The 22,819-nt window shown below is 55.8% G+C and overlaps 1 protein-coding gene across 1 annotated transcript in view; it reads right to left on the reverse strand.

Moving 5' to 3' along the window:
- PREX1 (phosphatidylinositol-3,4,5-trisphosphate dependent Rac exchange factor 1) overlaps positions 1 to 22,819 on the reverse strand; it is a 162,961-nt gene that overhangs the window by 75,559 nt on the left and 64,583 nt on the right. The window contains exons 3-5 of the mRNA XM_062204324.1: positions 19,579 to 19,701; positions 9,556 to 9,660; positions 2,103 to 2,204 (exon numbers count right to left, since the gene is read on the reverse strand). Of these exons, the coding sequence (XP_062060308.1) occupies positions 2,103 to 2,204; positions 9,556 to 9,660; positions 19,579 to 19,701 (330 nt within the window). The remainder of the gene's footprint in view (positions 1 to 2,102; positions 2,205 to 9,555; positions 9,661 to 19,578; positions 19,702 to 22,819) is intronic.

Here is a 22,819-nt window from a genome sequence, read left to right on the forward strand (position 1 = left end):
CACACCACACACACACACACGTAGGCATGCACACACCACACAGACACACCACACACCACGCACACCACACACACACACGCAGGCATGCACACACCACACAGACACACCACACACCACGCACACCACACACACACACATGCAGGCATGCACACACCACACAGACACACCACACACCACGCACACACCACACAGACACAACACACACACACCATACACACACACGCAGGCATGCACACACCACACAGACACACCACACATCACGCACACACCACACAGACACAACACACACACCACACACCTCGCACACACCATACAGACACAACACACACACACACCCCATACACACACACGCAGGCATGCACACACCACATAGGCACACCACACACGACACACACACCACACAGACACAACACACACACACACACCACACACAGACACAGCACACACCACACACACACATGCAGGCATGCACACACCACACAGACACACCACACAAAGCACACACACAGATACTATATATACACACACAAAGCACACACAGATAGTACAGACACACACAACCCACAGATACTACACACACACACAGATACTACACAGACAGCACATACACACACACACACTACACAGACATACAGACACCACACACACAGATACCACACAGACACAGATACTACACAAACACCACATAGACCGCATACACACAGATACAACACACACCACATACACACACAGATACTACACAGATACCATATACACACACAGATACCACACAGACACCACACACACACAGATACCACACAGACACAGATACCACACAGCTACCGCAGACCGCATACACACAGATACAACATACCACATACGTATATACACACACAGAGACACACAGATACCACACAGATACTACACAGACACACACCACACACACAGCATACACACAGACACCACACACACACAACAGCAGCAGCACACGCAGAAGGCCCATGTGGATGGGCAGCTCATGGCCCCAGGATCTGGTCCAGCTCAGAGGCTTCAGTGCCACCCACTTTCTCCACCAGAAAGTCAACTTCAAGGGTTCCCTAGTACCCTTCCCCGCTCCCTTCCAGGGCACAGAGCAAGGATACTGGTGGCCTCTCGAGCAGGTGCATGAACGAGGCACCACCAGCTGAATTAAGCCCCCACAGGGAACCCAGGCAGCAGCTGTCAGATGGGAGGCCTTCGGGATGCAGCCAGGGCAGGCTCTGGCCGACGGCCGCCATTTCCATGGGGCAAAAACCCTGGGCTGACAGCAGCAGATGGTGGCGGTACCATGCACGCCACTCCAGGTCTGCCCACTGCGGAGATTCCAGGCTCATGGTCCCCACGCAGCAGTAAACCTGTCCCTGTGCTAGGCCCAGCAAGGAGGGAAGCAGCAGGCATGCGGACGGCTGTGGCTTGTGCCTCCTCCTTCCAGAGTAGCCCAGACTTTGGTCAGAGGCTCCAGCAGCCCCCACTCATGAGACTGGATGCTCAGGGGACCCCACCCTCACTGACTCATGGTTACAGCACAAGACCCAAGTCTGAGTTACTCAAATTGATTCAGGAGAAGCACCTGACCCAAAGCTCAGCCAATCAGAACACAGCACTGCTCTGCTATCTTTGGATCAGAGTGGAGTGCAGACCCAAGTCTCAGCCAATCAGAGCACAGCACTACCCAGATCGCAGTGATTGGGTCAGAAAATGATTAATAACACAAGCAAAGGCTTTATGTGATTGGTGGGAGCCAAAGCACACGACTCAGACCCCAAACACCTGGAGTAGCACGCGCCCAGGCCACAGATGGTCAAAGCGCAAGTGAAATCTGGGGACGTCCATCAGACTCCTAGAAGTGACGTTCACTTTCTCACTGACCTTAAACTTGAGAGAGTGTGAGGCCAGGGTGATGACAGCCATCTGCTACACGCTGAAAAGAAAGCTGAACAGTGCCAAGAACGAACAGGAGAAACAGAGACAGGGCCTGGCCCCAAGCCAGCGGCACCGCTACACTTCTCAGCCACGAGGTCCGATGCGCCTGATTTCGCAGCGGAAGGCATTGCGGGCGGGGGAGCAGCCGCTGAGCGTCTCACCTTGAGGAGCAGCGGGTACTTGCAGATCCTCTGGATCGGGGATAGCAGGTAGCCCTCCAGGGGGATGTCCGTGGTCTTCCGGCCGCCCAGGAGCATACAGCTCTGCAAAGGGACAGAGACCTTTGTCAGAACTTGCAGGGATGGCACAAGGAAGGGGCCACCCTCCCGTAACCACAGGGAACGCTCGCAGAATACAGTGACCCACAGTCGCTCGGGCAGCAGCTCAGCAACACCCGGGAGGGGTGACCAGACTGCGGGCCACAGCACAGCACAAAGATGGCGTCAGGGGTTGGCCCACAACGGCCCCCAGCCCAGTGCTCGCCTGCCTCCTGCTCAGGCAGAGCTTCACTGGAACACAGCCACGTCCACCGCACGGCGTCTGTCGCTGCTCTCAAGCTATCCGGGCACAGCTGAGCAGGGGCAGCAGAAGCCACAGAGGTGCGAAGCACACAACGTCTACCACCTGGCTTCTTACCGAAATGCAGGCCGGTCCCTGGCCAACAGACTCTCACACGTGTACACCAGGAGACAGGACACGAGAAGCAACCTAAACAGCCGGCAAGGGAGCAAAGCTCGGCTGTGCGTCTCTCAGCCCGGCTGCAGCGGATTCACACCACACAGCACTGCAAACAGGAGGGCTCAAACCACACAGGGATGTGGGCGAGCCCCCAAACAGACTCTCGAGCAAAAAGGAAAAACCGAAGAAGTGCTCGGCGCAAATCCATTCACAGATCTCGTAAAGACACAGGAAACAGAATGAGGCGTAGCCTGCAAATAGTTAATGCCAGGACTTGCGTGGGAAACCAACTCGTCAGTGCCAACCGGGGGATGGGACCGGGACTCGTTCCCGCTGTGAAGACATCTGCATCTCCACCTGGGAGGTGGGGACGTGGTGCTGCGGCATGAACACCCGTATTCTGGTCGCAGAGACAAAACTCTCAGTTCTAGCAGTCACTCCTCCCCTGCTGGCACTTCCTGCAGGCCAGCCCCTCGGCTACATCTCTCCCTTCCCCATCCCACCAGCAACCACGCAATACCATCCTCACCAACTGCTAACACTGAGGAGACAGATCCTGACCACCTCTCTCCCTATGCACTGAAAACCACGATTCCTATTTTGCAGCTTGAAACACTGAGGCCTGATAGATTTAGTCTTTCACCTCAAGGTCACCCCAGAACAAGTGAGCCATGGACACGGGGTCTAGAACCAGGCTGGCAGGTGCAGCACGGAAGCCGGGAGCTGGGAGGCCCATATGCCGTCCCCCCAGCGCCTGCCCCTCGACCAGAGCCAGCCCGGCCAGCCCACCTGCACAAGCTCCCGGGACACCTTCCTCCTGGAGCCTGCACAGTAGGCCGCTTGTTCCACAGGCTGTGGCTCACATTACACCACTGTGCTCTCCGCTGGAGGGGCTCCAACTGAAGACTCCATCTTGTGGGTGGCTGGAGCTGCAGCTTACGTGCCAGGGGGGCCCTGCCATGCCCCTCCCAGTCCCGGGGCCCCAGCGCTCAGGAGGTGCTGGATGTATGCACAAGTGAATGAATTCACAAACAAGCTCATGAATGAACAGCCCGCCAGCGCACACAGCAAGGAAGGGGTCTCAGTCAACACCACCCCAGCAGACTGCAAATGCGGCAGGACTCTTGGGAAAAGGGAGTCCCACCCTATCCTTCATTCACGCATTCACCAAGCGCACACTGTGTGCTTACTAAGTACTGGGCACAGTTCCAGTACATTTTGTTGTGAAACTGCCCAGTGACCCTGCTGATACTCCAAGTGAAAAGGAAACCAGAGGGCAGTTACTGTGTGCCCGCCGCACGCTCTATGCCTTCCATACATGTAAGGCCCATGCTCATGGCCACAGGACGCAGCATGGACCACGGTCTCCCTGTGACCCATGGGGAAGTCGTGGCATGGAGAGCTGATCCCAGAGCTGATCCCAGACTCAGAGCCATCTCCACTTTCTCCTAGGGGAGACAGCGTCCTGGGGACCCCAGACCTTGCTGGGCACTGGCACAGATGGGGGATGCAGGCTGCTGGGAGATGCCAGGCCCCTCACTGCTCACACTCAGGCCTTTGTCCTCCAAGCCAGCACTGGCAAGAAGCTGCCCTGGTGATGTCAGCTCTGTGCAGAGAGCAGGGAGCCTGGGGGTTGGGGTGGGGGCTCTCCAGAAGCTCCGAGTGCTTGGCAGGAGTAGGGCGGGTCTCTTTGTCCAGGATCAAGGCACTTGCACAGGGCCAACCTAGCCACCAACCACACTCAGACTGTTGTTTCACTTTCTTTTCATTAAAAAAGAGAAGCCAACCCACACAGAGCCACCATTCATGACCATTCCCCATTCCCTCATCACACACAGGGAGGTGGGGGGAGCTTAGGGATTACCTCCTCGGCCCTCCTGGTGCACAGAACAGGGAAGCATTGGCCTCCTGCCGCCTGCCTGGCCTCTCCCTGGTCTCCCTGCCATCCACACCCACTCTCTGCCAATCCCAGACTCACAGACTTGAACAGCAATGCTCCACCTGCCATCTCTCACGGGCCCCTTCCCTGAACTCCAGCCTCGACTCTCAGGCCACCAGCCTGACCCCACGTCTGCACGGTCTCACGGGCACCCCGGGTCTCCCACCCCTGAAGTGAAACCTCGCCCACCTTCACAGGTCCACACCCCGGCATCCCCTCTGACTGCGGTCATTCCTTCCCATCCCAGAGCCATGGGTCACAGGGGGCCCCCCAGGCTGCACCTCTCACCAAGGGACCCTGGCCATTGCCCCCAGCAGCACCCTGTTCTGAGCCACCGTCGCCTCCTGCCTGGACAGGTGCAGTAGCCCTGCAAGGGGTCGAACAATTTCTCCCAGGTGCCACGTCCACCCAGAGCCTCAAGTGTGACCTCGTGAGGAAGGGGCTCTCACAGGTGCAGCTGATTGAGATGGGGACAGACCCTGTGTCAGGAAGAGAGGACACAGACAAGGTGGCCACAGATGGAGGATGAGAGGGCAGAGTGATGCTGCCGCAGCAGGGCTCACTGAGGACACTCACTGGAAGGCAGGGCCCGACGCCAGGGCCACCGGGAGAGCGGCCTGATGGCCTCCCACGCTGCGAGGTTTGTGCTCAGCCCCCGTGCATGCGGGTGCTCAGGCACCCTTGGGAAATGGGTAAGACCTCGCCTGGCCCCCTCGGTCCCACCCTCACACACACAGCCAGCCATGAGCCCTCTCACAATGCACAGGAATTCTGGCCACTCCCCTGCTCAAACCCTTCTGGGGCTTTGCATCCCACTGCAGGCAGGACCGCAGGCTGCAATGACCTGCCACAGGTGCCGACGCAGTGACTCCCGGACAGCAGGCTAGGCCAAAGCAGCCAGGCCCACAGCCTCCAGGGTGAGCCCATTCGGATAAACCTCGAGCAAAACTGAGCATGCACTCACTCCCAGAGGCACAGGGCGGCAGGACTGGGGAGGAGCAGGTGTCCAGGTGTGGCTGTCGGAGATACTCATCTCCTGGAAGTGCCCTCACTGCAGGTGCACCACACCCCAGTAAGAAATCCTTTGAAAAAACCCAGACTCCTTGCAGAGACCAAATCCTGCTGCAGCACCCACACCTGCCTCCTCCAACGTCCCAGAGCTCTGCTCCTCCCCCTCTGCCTCTGACGCCCTTCACTCCACAAGCCCAGGGTCATTGCACTTGCCGTTCCTCTACCTGGAATTGTGTGTGTGTGCGTGTGAGATATGTGGTGTGTGTGCAGGTAGGGTGTGTGGTGTGTGTACATTTGTGGATTTTTAAATTTTTCTGAAAAGTAGAGACAGACAGGAATCTCCCACTTGCTGCTTCATTCCCCAAATGCCCACAAGAGCTGAGGCAGGCCAAGTCAAAGCCAGGAGCCAGGAAGTCAATCCAGGTCTCCCCTGTGGGTGGCAGGGACCCAAGCCCTTGAGCTTCCCAGGGTGCGCATCAGCAGGAAGCTGGAATGGACAGCAAAACTGGGACTCAAAGCAAAGCACTCCCATACGGCATGAGGGCGCCCAGGCAGCAACTTGACCTCTGCATCAAAGGACGGCCGGCCCTGCCACCTGGAATTCTTTCCACGCAGGTACCCCTGACCTCCCTCTCTCACTCTGTCTGCATCTCTGCTTAAACTCACCTAAGACACAGTTTTCTAAAGACCAATCTAAAATAGTACCCACCACTCCAACTCCCTCAGAACATCCTGCCACCCACAGCTACTCAATTTCCTCCATATCCTGTACCAGCGGCGCCTCCCTAACCAAAGGCCACTCCTGGCTGAGGTGCTGAAGGAACAAACACCCCCACTTTACAGACAAGAACACGAAGGCACAGAAAGGTAAAGTCCCCAGCCCAGAGGACTCACACACAGCACACCACGCACAGAAAGGCAGATTCTGGCTTCTCCCCACCCCTTCACGGCCCCTTAGGGACTCTCAGCAGCTTTTCCATAGGAAGCCAGAGGCTGAGTGATGCTGGCAAGGAAGGAGCCAGATGGCAGGTGAGCTGGCGCCCCACTCGCCCTCCCCTGCCCTGCAAGGATAATGGCAGCCTGGGCCAGCAGGAACACTGCTTACGAGAGAGGAAAGCAGGAGAAGAACCCGGGCGCTTGCCGTGCCACGCCCCTGTCCCCCCATTTCTGCCACCTTTCTGCTTCCCAAGACCCAGCCGAGTCCGAGGGGACATGTTCAGAGGGTGGGACCCTGGGTCAGGCGAGCCGTGAGCCAATGACAGGTCAGGGCACAAACATGGCTGTCTCCCCCGTGCGCGTGGCTGGTCTCCCACTGAAGACACTTCTTGCGTTTTGCCCAGACTACATTGGGAACCCCAGTATAAAGACAGAAATGTGAAGATGCAGATACCAGCAACAAAAAGTGCGAGCCCCCAAAGCTGAACACAATCGAGCCAAAAATGGAGAGAGCAGCTGACCAGATGGCCCTGCCTCGGACGCTCACTGGAAGTGGGCCGGGCAGCACACGCTGGCTTGGGAAGGAAACATGCAAATTCTTCCATCGGACTGTGGGACGGATGTGGCTGGAGACTGCCCTGCGAGCAGTGCATGGCAAAGCCGCATTCTGCAGGAGAGTATCCTGCGCCATGCCAGCTGACCACTCCACCTCCCTGTCCTGGATTGGGAATTCCGGGGATGTTGTTGGGAAAACGAACCAGAATGGGGGCGGTGGGATGTGACTGAATCCGGGGGATTCAGAGGTGAAACCCTGCTGAGCTCAGTGGCTTCTCGAGTGTGTCCCCTTAGAAAGGCCCTTAATACTCTGCAGCCATCAAAACCACCTGTGGCAAAGGCGCTCCTGCACCAAACACAGCCCAGCCCACCCCCGCACCTACCCCCAGCATTCTCCCACAGCAAGAGTTCCCAGCAAGGCCAGGGAGACCCAGAATAAAGCCCACATTCCCCAGGCTCCCCTGCAGCCAGGGGCCAAGGGACTAAGTTATAGTCCATGGGACCCGAGCAGAAGAGCGGGCCATGGCCCCTGTTGCGCCCTTAAAAGGAGAAGGACATGCATGCCCTCCTGCCCCACCTGCCCCCTCCTGCCAGACTGAGCACACGGCGGGAGGTCATCCTAGCCATGTGTGTCAGGGCCCTTCCTCGGGGCCTTGGTCCCTACCACCAGACACTGGACTACCCCATAGCTGTCCACACCCACAGAGCTGACGTGAGGGAGAAATCAACGCCCGCCTACCCACACTGCTCCTATGTAGGATGCCTGAGGGCACACACAGGTGCATCTTCACACACACAGGGCTTGGAAGGCTCCAGGAGGCAAATGAGAACCTCTTTTATATGTCTGGGCAGTTCTTTTAATGCTGGGAAGACTGGCAGGGGGTCTGCTGTTCTGCCTGGCCAACACCCACCCAGCTAACCTACGTGGACTGTCCTTTTAAGGACCCACTGGACCTTCAGGCCCTATCGTATAGATGGACCTGACTCCACCCCTCCCCCAGCTCAAGCACTGCCCAATCAGAACACCACCCAATACCTCTGTCTACAGCAACTGGTTCAGAGATCAGGTTCTGGGCCAAGCTGAGCCAATGAGCATCAGACCTGGGATTTTTACTGTTGCTAAGGGGGAAAGGGCGGGGGGGGGGGGGGGGGCTCTGTTAGCCCTGCAGTGGCTTATCTCTGAAAAGTAGTGGCATGGAGTTGCTGGAGGCCATGGTGCCAGCAGCAGGGGAGAATCTGCCTAGGAAGAGAGCCATAGAAGAGAAAAGTAGAGCCCAGAGACACGGCCCTGATCGGCCACGCCTCTCAGCTCTTACGCTTCCCAGAAAAGTGAGCCAGGAAACTTGTTTTCTGATGTTGTTTTTCTGTTTTCAGATTTATGTAAAAGATCTATTTGAAAGGCAGAGCAATAGAGAGAGATGGGAGGGATGGAGGGGAGAGAGGTGGAAGCAGGGAGAGAGAGAGAAAGATAGCTCTTACATCTGCGGGTTCACTCCCAAAACGGCCACAATGGTCCAGGCTAGTAAAGCCCAAAGCCAGGGACCAAAAAGTCCATTTTGGTTCCATACTTGGGCCACCATCCACTGCCTTCCCTGGCACATTAACCTGGAGCTGGATCAAAAGCAGGGCAGCCAGGACTGAAACCAGCACTCCAATATAAGATGCTAGAATCAGGGTCGGCACCGTGGCACAATAGATTAATCCTCCACCTGAGGCGCCAGTTCTAGTCCCGGCTGCCCCTCTTCCAATCCAGCTCTCTGCTGTGGCCTGGGAAAGCAGTAGAAGATGGCCCAAATCCTTGGGCTCCTGACCCCACATGGGAGACCAGGAAGAAGCACCTGGCTCTTGGCTTCAGATTGGCACAGCTCCAGCCATTGCAGCCATCTGGGGAGTGAACCAACGAAAGGAAAACCTTTCTGTCTCTCCCTCTCACTGTCTGTAACTCTACCTCTCAAATAAATAAACTCTTAACAAAAAAAAGATGCTGGTGTCACAAGTGCCAGCTGAACCTCTCACTCCATGCCACAACAGCAGCCCCTTGATGCTGTTTATCTTGAGTCAGTTTTATCTGATTCTCTTTCAGTTATAATTAAATAATCCTAATAATGCCAGTAATCCTAATAATAATATAGTAGCTGTAATTACTACTATCACTACCATTGTATTAGTACCATTCCTTTAGACCAGGAATTGACAACATCGACCTCAGTCTGGCCCTTCACCTGTTTCTGTAAATAAAGTTTTATTGAAACACAGAGTCACTCGTTCCTTTAGTTAGCATCTATGGCTGCTTCTGTGCTACAACAGCATGACTCATCATGACAGGGACTGCATGGCAAACAGCTAACACTACAAGACCCCCAGCTAACACTACACAGAAGGGGTCTGCAGAGCCCTGCTTTAGACCGGAAGGGAACAGGCAGCACGGTGAGCACGGGGTCCGCTTGAACACTGAGTGTCCCTGGGTTGGCACAGGACGGGAAGGGCGAACTCACCAGCAGGAAGGCGCGCACGGTGGGGATCTTGTTCAGCTCCACCAGCAGCCTCAGGGCCTTCTCGTGGTTGCTGCAATACTCCTCGTACACGCAGAACTTGTCCTTCTGCAAGACAGGGACACAGCCCGTGGGAGACAGGCCACGGCAAGAGGGCAGACATTTGGGCCAGCAGGCCTGGGGGGAAAGGACCAGCCCAGACCCTGGAGAGGACACTGTGGCAGAGGCTGCAAGGCAAGTGGCCTCCGGCTTCCCTCCTGCCCCAATTCTGCACCCTGCCCCCTGGTGACCTTTCGGGAAGCAGCACGGCCCAGGGTCAAGAGCAAGGACTGGACACAAGTGACCTGGACTTGAACACCAGCTGCACTTCCTCACTGTGAACTCAGGAGAGTTCCCAGACCCCCCTGTGCCTCAGTTTCCTCGTCTGTACGGTGGAGCTGACAAAAGCCCCTTACTCAGGAGACCCTGGAGGGCACAGGTGGTCTTTTACCCGCCTAGAGGTTACCTGGGGGGTCACAGGGTCCTCAACCATCAGTCAGAGCTTCCAGAACAGGAAGGCCAGGAGCCTTCTTAGCCGGAAACCCTTGACTGAGGAGTCCTGGTTCCAGAAGGCTCAGAATTCTCCAAGGCCCAAACAAAGATGTCCTGGGGAAGGTCACTGGGGAGGAAAGGCTGCAGGGTCTTGACCTTGGCAGGGGAAGAGACCCCAGGAAGCTAAGGAAGGAAGAGGTGGTATGCAGAGCAGGCAGCCTGCCTTGTTTCTAAACAAACCCCTGGCCACCCTTCCGTGGAAACCTGCAGGAAGGAGGAGGCCAAGGGGGGAGAATGGGCTTCTGAACAAGTGAGCAGCCCCAGCCCGCCCTGCTCATGCCAGGGGCTCCGTGTGCACCAACTGAGCGATGCGCTGAGCTGATGGCCATGTGGGGGATGGGGCATGGAAGATGGGGGGCTGAGCACACCAGTACAGGCACATCCTGCTCTCTGGGCAGGAGGGTAAACTCACCCAGCCTTCCCAATCACCTTACACTGCAATCACGGAAAAACCAAGGTACAGCGACTTGCCCCAGGGCTCGTGCTGAGTGCAGTGGCAGAACTGGGATTTTACTGCTCTTAACCCCTGTGCACAGGAAGGGGATATCAGGGGGAGACAGATCCACAACCCCACGGACCAAATCCCAAAGGGCCCTGCAGCACCAGGACGAAACAAACAGAGCACTAGGAACCCAGGCTGCCAGAGCAGCAGGTGACCCGGGGCAAGGTCGCATGGCAGCACATGATGGATGCAGTAACACAGCCCTAGCACTTGGGCTGCTGGCCGAGCAGACAACTTACTACATGCCAGAGCAGTAGAAAATGCCTGTCACACAACACGCACGATGCAATGCTTCAAAATGCTCCACAAACACAATCAACAAACGTGAATCTACAGGGAAAAAAATACCAAAACAAGGTCCCAGTCCCCCAGAGTAGACACACATGCGCGCGCACACACACACACACACACCAGGACAAACAGCCCTGCTGCGTTCCCAAGGGAACCCTCACAACCCGCAGCGCAACACACACCATGTGCTCCAAACACCACTGCCACCATCAACAGCGTCACACAGAAACATGCACTGAGTCCCCAACCACAAGCCCCTCCCCCACTTCATGCACTCCTGATATTCGGGGAAGGAAAAGAGGGGCCCCCAGGACCCCCTCACTGCCTGAGCAGACCTTGTCCATCTTCCCTGCTCAAATGAGCCCAAGGTCCCATCGAGGCTGAGGGGGAAGGGTAAGAAGTCTGGACTCCAGGGGCTCACCGGAACCCAGACAACATGGTAGGGGGCGGTGCTGGACACATCTGGAACCATGGCCTTAGCTGCAGAAAAGTCAGAGAGAATCTTTCTCGTCGCCAGTGACAGGCATTGACCATGTGTCTGGGAGCCCCTGAAAGGCCTGCAGGACCACAGAGGGGGGTTGGGCTCAGATCATGAGCACATGAAGTCCCACCCATACAAACGGAACTAAAAAGTTCCTTCTGCAGCCAAGAGCCGGGACTCTCCCCTGGCTTATGTATCCCTACTGTCAGGGACCGACACTGTGACACAGAGTTAAGCCACTCCCAATCCAGCCCCCAGCTAATGCCTGGGAAGGCAGTGGGAAGGATGGCCCAGTTATGGGCCCCTGCACCCACGCGGGAGACCCAGATGGAGTTCTAGGTTCCTGGTTTCAGCCTGAATCATCCTTGGCTGTTGCAGCCATTTGGGGAGTAAACCAGTGGATGGAAGAGCCCTCAACCTGACTTTTAAGTAAATTAGTAAAAACAAAACAAAACCAAGGAAAACTACTAGTAGTATTGTCCTGAGACACTGGAAGTCCCCATGACCACTGCCAGTGTCCAACCCCTAAGTGCCGTGTGCAGGTTCTGCAGCTAGCCTGCCTAGGTTCACAGCCCAACTCCCCTGGCTGTCAGCTCTGTGACCCTGGAAAAGACAATGACCCTGTGTCTTGGCACTGTCATTTGTAAGTTACTGGCAATAACTGCTGCTGTGACGCGTCAAGGTGAATCTGTACGAAGTGCTTCAGACAGCACATGGTAGGTGCTCCCTGAACACCAACTATGCTATTCCTGCACCCTGGGAGGCAGCAGATGACGGCTCAAGTGCTCGGACCCCTGCCACCCATGGGAGGGACCCAGATGGAGTTCCTGGGCTCTTAGGGACATTTTGGGAGTGAACCAGCAGGTAGAAGATCTCTCTCTCTCTCTCTCTCTCTCTCTCTCTGTGCCTTTCACATATATAAAATAGATGAACTTTATAGAACTCTTGACTCTGTCCACACTACTCCTGTGCTGAACACCTCCAGTGGTTTCCTGTGGCAGACTCAAACCTGTGGTCCTCGCCTTGGTCCTCACGGCAGCCCTGAACCCTGCCCATGGTTCCCTGCGCTCTCGCTGCAGAATGGCTCCCAGCTCGGGGTCCGTGGCCTTTCTTCTCTGGGGCTGGAATGCTTGCCCCCCAAGATCATCCCATCAGCTTGGAGAGACCACTTCTGCAGAGAGCTGCTGGATTCAACACAGCTCAATTCTAATTACAGATTCGCCACCAATAATGTTGACTGTAGGTGTATTCCTGGAACTGCACGAGATACTTAACTAAAAATTACTTGGCGTTTGCCTGAAATTCAAGTTCACTCGGGTGTCCCGGGTTTCCATTTGCTAATCTGTCAGCCCTGACCTTAACTCGAAGCCTAAGCAGCAAGACCCGCCCCCTACCCTCGCTAGACCTGCATTTTATGTTCTTCACAACCTGCACTGCCGTCCGCCGTGACCTCGCCTGTTAGCGCACCCTTCGTTTCCCCGCCTGTGAGCCTCAGGGTAACAGGAAGCAAGTCTGTCTGACTCAGTGCCACAGCCTCGGGGGCTAGCACAGTGCGTGCCATGGAACAGACGCTTAATATGCACTTCAGGAGACACTGTGGCGTTAGATGGTGAAAAACACAGACTCTGGAGCCTCAACTCCCAGCTCTGACGCCTACTAGCTGGGTGAGCGCTCCCCTGGGTCTCAGTCTCCTCATTGTAAAATGGGCACTGCGACAGTACCCACTTTTCACGGCTGTTGTGATGCTTTCAGGGGTTAGTCTATGTGAAGCACCTAGAACTGTCCCCAGCACAAGGACAGTCCCCGCTCAGGGCAGTGGTCAGTGGGTGGGCCGGGGGTGTGCAGGCCAGAGCAGCACCAGAGGGCAGGTTTGTGCTCCAGGCCCTTGCTCGCCTGCAGAGCCCACCCCGCCTGCCCCGGTGCTGCCTGGCCACAGGACATGGGAATGCAGCTGACCCCAGTGCCCGCCACCTCCATGGCTACAGTGGATGATGGGGGGCTCAAGGCTGCTCCCACCAGGGAGGGCACAGGTACCTGGGCCCCTAGACGCTGGGAGCAGTGGCAGCCAATGGCCCCCAGCCAAGCCCCACTCCAGGAGCTGGCCTGCCTGAGCTGTGATGCCCACTCCTGAGGACAGCCCACACCCCGGGGCTGGGCAACATCAGTGCAAAGGCCATCCCCTCGACCGACTGCACACACCCCCAAGGCTCCTCCAACTCTGGAGCCCCTCCAGGGTGGAATCAGCAGAGGCCGAGTGGAGCCTGGGCACCCTCTCCCCAGCTGCCTCCAGGAGGCCTCAGCACCCACGTCATCTCCAACTTCCGGAAACCCATGGACAGCAGGTGCTGACTCAGTGCCGCCCTCCGTGAGCATGGGCAGGTGGGAGGTAGAGATTTTAAATTGTAAATTAAAAATGCCATTTTAAATCACACAACACTGACTCACACCCCGGGCGAGCGAGCTTCTCTGCCAATCACGCCGATTAGCTAGGTGGGCTGTTATACACACACACACACACACCCTCATCTGAGCTGCCAGTTCTGCCTCCATCACACCCAGGGCGGGCAGAGGCCCGGGGCTCCAGCGCAGCTTGGTTTCCACCGCATTTATTTCATGCTTATCTTCTCTTCACAGCAAGAGATGTTCACTTTCTACTTCCGTGATGATACAGATTTCACTTTTTTTTTTTTTTTTTTTTTTGACAGGCTGAGTGGATAGTGAGAGAGAGACAGAGAGAAAGGTCTTCCTTTTTGCCGTTGGTTCACCCTCCAATGGCCGCTGCGGCCGGCGCATCGTGCTGATCCGAAGCCAGGAGCCAGGTGCTTCTCCTGGTCTCCCATGTGAGCACAGGGCCCAAGGACTTGGGCCATCCTCCACTGCCTTCCCAGGCCATAGCAGAGAGCTGGCCTGGAAGAGGGGCAACCGGGATAGAATCCGGCGCCCCAACCGGGACTAAAACCCGGTGTGCCGGCAAGCCTGTTAAGCCACGGCGCCAGCCCAGATTTCACTTCTTAAATAATTTTTAAGTGAATCGCTTTTTGAAAAGATTAAGTAAATGATAAAACGGATACCAGATACAGCAGAGATTATCAACTTGGCGTGTGAAGTACTGAACTGTTGGTCCTGGCACGGCTGGCAGGAAGGGCCAGATCCCAGCTCTGCCACTCATGATCGTGATCCTGGACTTGACCCTCCTCTTGGCTTACTGGCCTGTGGAGTGGGCAGGTGAGCCAGACACAGCAGTGACCACAAAGTCCTTGCTCCACTGCTACTCACACTGTGTGTGGGGGGGGTGGGGGACAGACAACAAACAGCAGGGAGGAAAACATCCCCAAGGCAAAGTGCAAAGGGCACTGTCAGCCACGTGGGGGAGGGGCAAGGAACAATGGGAGTAGGGCAGGGTGGCTTCACAGAGGAGGGGGCATTTCTGAAAGATTCCACAGCAGGGAAGGAGAGCATATGGGGGTCTGAGGTGACCACAGGCCTGGCCCGCTCCAACACAGTGAGGAGTCCAAGCTGGTGGGGGAGGGGAGGGGATGCAAGGAACAGCTAGCTTCTTGGGCAGGCTTCAGGAAGAGGCGGGAAGAGGCTACCTGTGCCATCCAGCAGGAGCCTGGCAGCTCCAGGAGGACCCGACTTCAGGACATCCCACTTCCGTCCAGGCCTGGGACAGCCATCCCTCTGGTCCTGACATGAGGCTGGAAGCCTAGAGGCCCCACTACATAGAGGGGCACAGCAAGGCCGTGACCCCCAAGAATCCTGGGGGGTGCCAAAGAGTGCAGGACCTCATGAGCAAATACACACAGGATGGGACGCGGCTGAGGGACACAGCACTCACTGCATGTCGGGAAGTTGAATTGTCTCAACACTCTAGAAGGTGGGTTTTGCTGCCCCTTTCACAGATGAGGGAACTGAGAGGCGAGGCCCTTCTCCCCGGATCTCCGAGCTGGGAGGCAGCAGCGTCAGGACGCACTCAGGCAGCCGGTCTGGGCCAGGCTTGACCTAGTGGGCCCGCCAGGACGGGTGCTGGGATCTCGGGAGGCCTGGACACCCCTGGTCCAGGACAGCTCCTCAGAAAGGTCCGCCCTTCCACCCAGTGGTCACAGCTTGGGGCCAAGCACTGCCCTCACCCCGCCCAGCTGAGGAGGCCATGCCAGGAGGTCCAGGCAGCAATGAACGGAAGGACAAGGGAGGGGCCAGCGCTGTGGCATAGAGGGGAAAGCCACCGCCTGCAGTGCCGGCATCCTGTTTGGGCGCCGGTTCGAGTCCCAGCTGCTATACTTTCAATCCAGCTCTCTGCTATGGCCTGGGAAAGCAGTAGAAGATGGCCCAAGTCCTTGGGCCCCTGCACCTGCATGGGAGACCTGGAGGAAGCTCCTGGCTCCTGGCTCCTGGCTCCTGGCTCCTGGCTTGGGATTGGCACAGCTCTGGCTGTTGCGGCCAATTGGGGAGTGAACCAGCAGATGGAGGACCTCTCTCTCTCTCTCTCTCTCTCTGCCTCTGCCTCTCTGTAATTCTGTCTTTCAAATAAATAAACAAATCTTAAAGAAAGGAGGGGAGGGGAGGGGAGAGGAGGGGAGGGGAGGGGAGGGAGGCAAGAGAAGAGAGGAGAAGAGAGGAGAGGAGAGGAGAGGAGAGGAGAGGAGAGGAGAGGAGAGGAGAGGAGAGGAGAGGTGAGGAAAGGAGAGGAGAGGAGGGCAAGGGAGGAAGGCGGCCTGAAGCACGGACGCCCCGCCCACCCTCCCCTGAGTCTCCAGGTCAGGAATCCTGAAGAGCCAGAGGGGTGGGAAGAGCCTGGGTCAGGTTACCCCTTCTTTGCTGGCTAATGTAGAGACTGGACATTCTGGTCATCATTTTAGGGCCTACCGTGCTGCCCCCTCCTCCAGGAAGCCTCCTTGGTGTCCTGGCTAGAACAGCACCAACCGTGGACATTCACGCACACAGCTCAGGGCTGGACTGGCTCCAAGTGCCTCACTCAGATTAACTCTGCATCCTCATGGCAGCCCCTCCGCTACTCCCATTTCACAGAGGTGAGACTGAGGCCCCAAGACACAGCGACTTACCAAGGTCGCTCAGCTGCTCAGAGCGCTTTGAACTGCACTGCTGGCTCCAGGGAAACAAGCAGTCACTCATGCCTCAGAGCCCAAAGGGAAGGCCATCAGCCCCAGTTCTCATCACTTTCCTACTCACAAACATCTCCCTCCTCACCTCCCTCATGGCCCCTGCACTGGTCCAAGGCACCGTCAGCTTGGACTCAGTAGGCGACCTCTGGGCTGGCCTCTCTGCTGCCCCCAACAGTCTCCTCTCTCACGTGTGGCCCCAGGCCACTTTCGCACCCAGAGGAGACCCCGCCTCTCCTCTGCACATTCCCAGTATACCACAGTGCCCACCACGAGCACCCATCTCACTGGACCGTCATGCTCTCATCTGCCCCATTTCACACATGGAGTAACTCCCCTACAGGAACACGGGGCAACTTCTGCAGTGAGTGAGCACTTCCTGTGTGCCAGGGGCTGCTCGGGGTCGTCTCCTTGTGCTGTCTCACTGAATCCTCACCATATAACCCGAGTGCACACCCATTTTACAGGGGAGGACACTGAGGCACAGACAAGCTAAAACAACCTGCTGTAACGACACGGCTAAGAAGGAGCACAGAATCGTCCTGACCATGACACAAGACCATCACCCACACTGGGCTGAGCCCCCAGACTGTCACTCTAGGTTCTTGACCATCAGGATGAGACCCCTTGAAGAAGTGATGGTGACAATGATGATGATGGTGGTGATGGTGATGATGATGGTGGTGATGGTGATGGTGATGACTGTGATGTGATGGTGATAGGTGGTAATGCTGATAGTGGTGATGATGGTGATGGTGATGATGTTGACTATGATAATGGTGGTGATAGTGATGGTATTAATGGTAATGTAATGGTAATGATGATGGGTGGGGGTGATTACGATGGTGATTGGTAGTGGGGTGGTGTGATGGTGGTGATGGTGATGATGATGGCGGTGATGGTGATGGTGATAGTGATGGAGATGGTGATGACTGATGGTGGTGGTGATGGGTGGTGATGCTGATAGTGGTGGTGACGGTGATGATGGTGATGGTGGTGATAGTGGTGATGGCAGTAATGGTGATGGTGATGGTGATGATGATGGTGATGGTGATGGTGATGGGTGGTAATAATGATGGAGATGGTGATGGTGGTGATGGTGATGACTGTGATGGTGGTGGTGATGGGTGGTGATGCTGATAGTGGTGATGATGTTGACCATGATAATGGTGGTGATAGTGATGGTATTAACTGTAATGTGATGGTAATGGTGATGGATGGGGGTGATTACAATGGTGATGTGGTAGTGGGGTGGTGTGATGGTGGTGATGGTGATGATGATGGAGATGGTGATGGTGATGATGGCAGTAATGGTGATGGTGATGGTGATGGGTGGTAATAATGATGGAGACGGTGATGGTGGTGATGGTGATGACTGCGATGGTGGTGGTGGTGATGGCGATGACTGTGATGGTGATGACTGTGATGGGTGGTGATGCTGATGGTAGTGACGGTGATGACAGTGATGATGGTGATAGTGGTGATGGCAGTAATGGTGATGGTGATGGTGATGGGTGGTAATAATGATGGAGACGGTGATGGTAGTGATGGTGATGACTGCGATGGTGGTGGTGGTGATGGCGATGACTGTGATGGTGATGACTGTGATGGGTGATGATGCTGATGGTAGTGACGGTGATGACAGTGATGATGGTGATGATGGTGATAGTGGTGATGGCAGTAATGGTGATGGTGATGGGTGGTAATAATGATGGAGATGGTGATGGTGGTGATGGTGATGGCTGTGATGGTGGTGGTGATGGTGATGACTGACGGTGATGATGGTGACAGTAATGGTGGCAGTGGTGATGTGGTGGTGATGGGTGGTGATGCTGATAGTGGTGGTGATGGTGATGATGTTGACTATGATAATGGTGGTGATAGTGATGGTATTAATGGTAATGTGATGGTAATGGTGATGGGTGGGGGTGATTACGACGGTGATGTGGTAGTGGGGTGGTGTGATGATGGTGATGGTGATGGAGATGGAGATGGTGATGGTGGTGATGGCAGTAATGATGATGGTGATGGGTGGTAACGATGGAGATGGTGATGGTGATGGTGGTGATGTGGTGGTGATGGGTGGTGATGCTGATAGTGGTGGTGACGGTGATGACAGTGATGATGGTGATGGCGGTGATGGTGATAGTGATGATGGTGATGGTAGTGGTCAGAGCTAACAATGACCAAGTGGTTACCATATGCTAAATTTCTCATCCTCTACACGACTGATATTTGGGTTGGATCATTCTCTGTAGTGGGGCCACCTGTGCATTCTAAGATATGGGGTAGCACTGTGGCTTCCACCCACTGGACATCAGTGGTAGCCCTTTCTGGGACTGACACCACCACAGGCCCCGGGTGCAGAGCCACACCCCTGCTCCCCAGCTGAGAAGCAGGGCTCTCTGCTAAGTACTTCATCGTGCTGCTCATGGGAGTCTTTCCAGCCCCCAAGGGGTGGGCGTGACTGTCCCCACTTCTCAGTCACAGGGGAAACTGAGGCTCAGAGAGGCAGAGCAGCCTGCCCAAGCCTCACATCCATGAAGATGGCCACAGGTGGCACAGGACAGGGTCTGGGAGAAGCAGTGGCCTCCCTGCCCTGCAGCCCCTACCAGCCTCACAGTGAGCTGGGAATCCTGCAGGGAGGGAGAGGCCACTGCGACCAGCCTCAGCCCCTCTGACCCGCAGCCTGCGTGGGCACCCGAGGTGGTTCAGGTGTCAGTGGAGGTTCAGGTCTGACCCCGACTCCCTGCTCTCGGGCCCCGGCTGCCCCTGTGGGCCACTATGTGGCAGAGGAGCCCTCCCAGGCCAGGGGGCAATGGGAAGCGGCCATGTACCACAGGAAAGTGAGGGAAAGTGATACCACCAAAAACACCCACTGTCTACAGGGCCTGGCCTGCTTCCCACCACTCCTTCCTGCCCTACACAGCCACTCCATCTCCCGGAAGAGGTTGGGCAGGGTGGGCAGGGCAGGGACCCAGTAGAGATGCCCACTCCTCAAAGGGCACAGAGTGCTCCGGGTGCCGGGGCGTGGTACTCACGAATTTCAAGAAAACGTTGCCAAGCTCGTGCTGAGACTGAGGCTCCGGCTGCAGGCAGTACTCCAAGGCGGCCAGGAAATCCTTGTGGACTTCCAGGATGTCCTCAATGTTGGAGAACAGGACCTGGGAGGGAGAGGGGGGCCCGAGGGCCGCATTAGCCAAGGCGCAGAGGCAGAGCAAAGCTGAGCACAAGAAAGCCCCGACACCTGGAGCAGGTGAGGTTACAGAGAGACAGGCGCGCTCACACACGGGAGCAGGCACCACCCAGAAAAGAACCAGCACAGGAACAGCGCAGCACCCACCCGCAAGGTGCAGCGGCCACGCCTGCGCTGAGACCTGCACAGGCGTCTGTGTCCCTGCGGAGAGGCTGTTCTCACCCGCACCTCCACGGGTGGAGGATTAGGGTCAGAGACCAACATCCCCAAGGCCCTTTCTGCTCTCAGGGAGGACACTCGTCACCCAGACACCTGGGGGCAGGCACTACAGGGGCTGATGTGGAAGGCCACGGGGGCATGGCCACGCACCTGCTCCAAGGACGTGGCAGAACCCCACACAGATGACATTCCAGGCCACCAGCTTCATCAGGCTATCGGAAGGTTTAAAATGCACACATAACTTGACTCAGCAATTCCACATTTCTGAGCTTAAACTTCTGATGGATTGCTTCCTACTAAGGGCAATCTTGACCCCAGGGGACATGTGGTGACGTCTGAGGACAAACTGAGAGGGGAGAGTGCTACTGTTGGTTCACCCTGGGCAGAGGCCAAGGGCACTGCCGAGCTTCTGCAGTGCACAAGACCATCCCACAGCAAGCACGGTGAGGCCCCACGTGTCAGGGCTGAGACATGGCGGCCAGCCAAGTGCATGCACTGCGGCCACACCTGAGCAGCAAGAGACTGCAAGTGACCTGCTCTGGGCCCTGGAGAGCAGGGCAGGTCTTCTGCACAGCTGCCGTCCCCGATTTTGGAGCTGGAGCTCAAACCCCACCTGTGCCTGCCAGGGGTGAAACATGGCCTCCAGTGAACGGAGAGTTCTGGGGTGAAGACAGGACAGAGGAATGGCTGTCCTGGCTTCTCTCGTCTCTGCAGGTAGAACCCACCAAGCAGGCTCACGAGGTGTTTGCATCTCAGGCTGCCCTGTTACCTGGTTCATGGTCAGTGGCCACAGAGAGTCTGCAGAAGTCTTGTCACTTTAAGACCAGGGTGGGCAGCACTGTGGCGCAGTGGGTTAACGCCCTGGCCTGAAGCATCCCATATGGGTTCTGGTTCTAGTCCCGGCTGCTCCTCTTCCGATCCAGCTCTCTGCTATGGTCTTGGAAAGCAGTGAAGATGGCCCAGGTCCCTGGGCCCCTGTACCCACGTGGGAGACCTGAAGGACACCCCTGGCTCCTGGCTTCAGCCTGGCTCAGCCCTGGCAGTTATAGCCATTTGGGGAGTGAACCAGAGTATGAAAGACCTTTCTCTCTGGCTCTCCTTCTGTCTGCAACTCTACCTCTCAAATAAATAAATAAATCTTTAAAAAAAAAAAAGTCAGATACAGTCTGTGAACAAGTGAAGAGTCCCCCTCCATCTGCTGACTGAGCACCTGCTGTGGGCCGAGAGGACACAGCAGGGGACAGACAAGTCCCGGCCCCTGCAGCACCCACTCTAGTGGACAGGGACCGTACAGGGAGGTAAAGTAGGTTTCTGAGGTGGAAAGAAGCACCAAAGACAAAAATAAAATGGAGAGGGGACAGGTGACGCAGTTAAAACGCTGCTTGGGACACCCGCATCCCACATGGCAGTGTCTGGGTTCAAGCCCCGGCTCCATTCCCAATTCCAGTTTCCTGTTAATGCACACCCTAGGATGCACTGGTGATGGCTCAAGTGGTTGGGCCCCTGCCACCCGCGTGGGAACCTGGACTGAGTTCCCAGCTCCCGGCTTTAGCCTGGCCCAGCTCTAGCCACTGTGGCATTTGGGGAGTGACCCAGCAGATGATGGATCTCTCTGACTCTGTCTCTTTTCAGTCTGTCTTTAAAATAAATAAATAAAGCTTTAAAAAAAAAAAAAAAAACAGAGAATCTGGGGACAGGGTAGGAGGAGAAGTTTGCAAATGCAAACATCAGTGGCCACAGGGAGAGCCACTCAGAAGGTGACCCCTGAGTTAAGACCTACAGGAAGGAAGACCCCCACCCCGACGGGCCCTGCAAACAGGAAGTCTGCCGAGGGAGACGGCCTCCGGCAGGCAGGGAAGGCTGGAAGTCCAAGTGCCTCTTCCTGCCCAGCCTCACCCGGGGGGACTCTCATCATGAGAAGTGGCTACCAGAGTCACCTGCATTGTTTGGTGATTTTTTTTTTAAATGAATTTGTTCCTGTTAAAAGCACACACAATAGACGCTAAGGTTACTCCGAATGGCTGCAATGTTTAAAAATAAACATCTGTCCTCGGAGTGCAGACCCAAAAGAAACAGCAGCCTGTGTCCACTCGAAAGACACGCGCAAGAATGGCCAGAAGTTAAAATCTGCAAAGAACTCAAATATCTGCCCACAGCGGGATGGGGAGACAAACTCTGACACGTTCCCAGTGCGGAGAACTCCACGCCATGAACAAGGAGGAGCCAATGTCACAGACATGATGGCGGGCAAGAGATGCTGGGCAGGACAGAGCTCACTTGCATATAAAGTTCAAGAACAGGCAAAACCAACCAATGGCCTAGAAGCTGAGGCTACCTTTAAAAGGAAAGGCAGGCTGAGAGGGGGCCCAGAGGAGCCTGCTGGGCTGGGAGGTGTCCCCTGCCTTCACTTGGGTCACAATTACACAGGCCTGTTCCCACACAAAAACCCACTGCACTCAGCACTTCAGATGGGCACACTTTAATTGTATGAGCATTAGAGTTATACCTCACTAAAAGGTAATTTTTTAAAAACCTTAAAATTCAAAAAAATTTTTTTCAAAACTTACAACTTTTTCAAAAAGTTTAAAATTATTATAAACAATTTTTCAACTATAAAACAGTATTATAACAGGGCTCAGTAAATGTTTGCTGAATGAGTGAATGTATAAAGAACTTAGATCCCAAGGCCAGTGTTAAGGTACAGTGGATTAAGCCACTACTTCCAACACCAGCATCCCATATGAGCGCAGGTTCAAGTTCCGGGTGCTAAATTCTCAATCCAGCTCCCTGCTAATGTGCCTGGGAAAGCAGCAGAGAATGGCCCAAGTGCTTGGGCCCCTGCTATCTACATGGGAGACCCAGATGAG

This window comes from Lepus europaeus, chromosome 10 (assembly GCF_033115175.1).
Source record: "Lepus europaeus isolate LE1 chromosome 10, mLepTim1.pri, whole genome shotgun sequence".
NCBI classification, from domain to species: domain Eukaryota; kingdom Metazoa; phylum Chordata; class Mammalia; order Lagomorpha; family Leporidae; genus Lepus; species Lepus europaeus.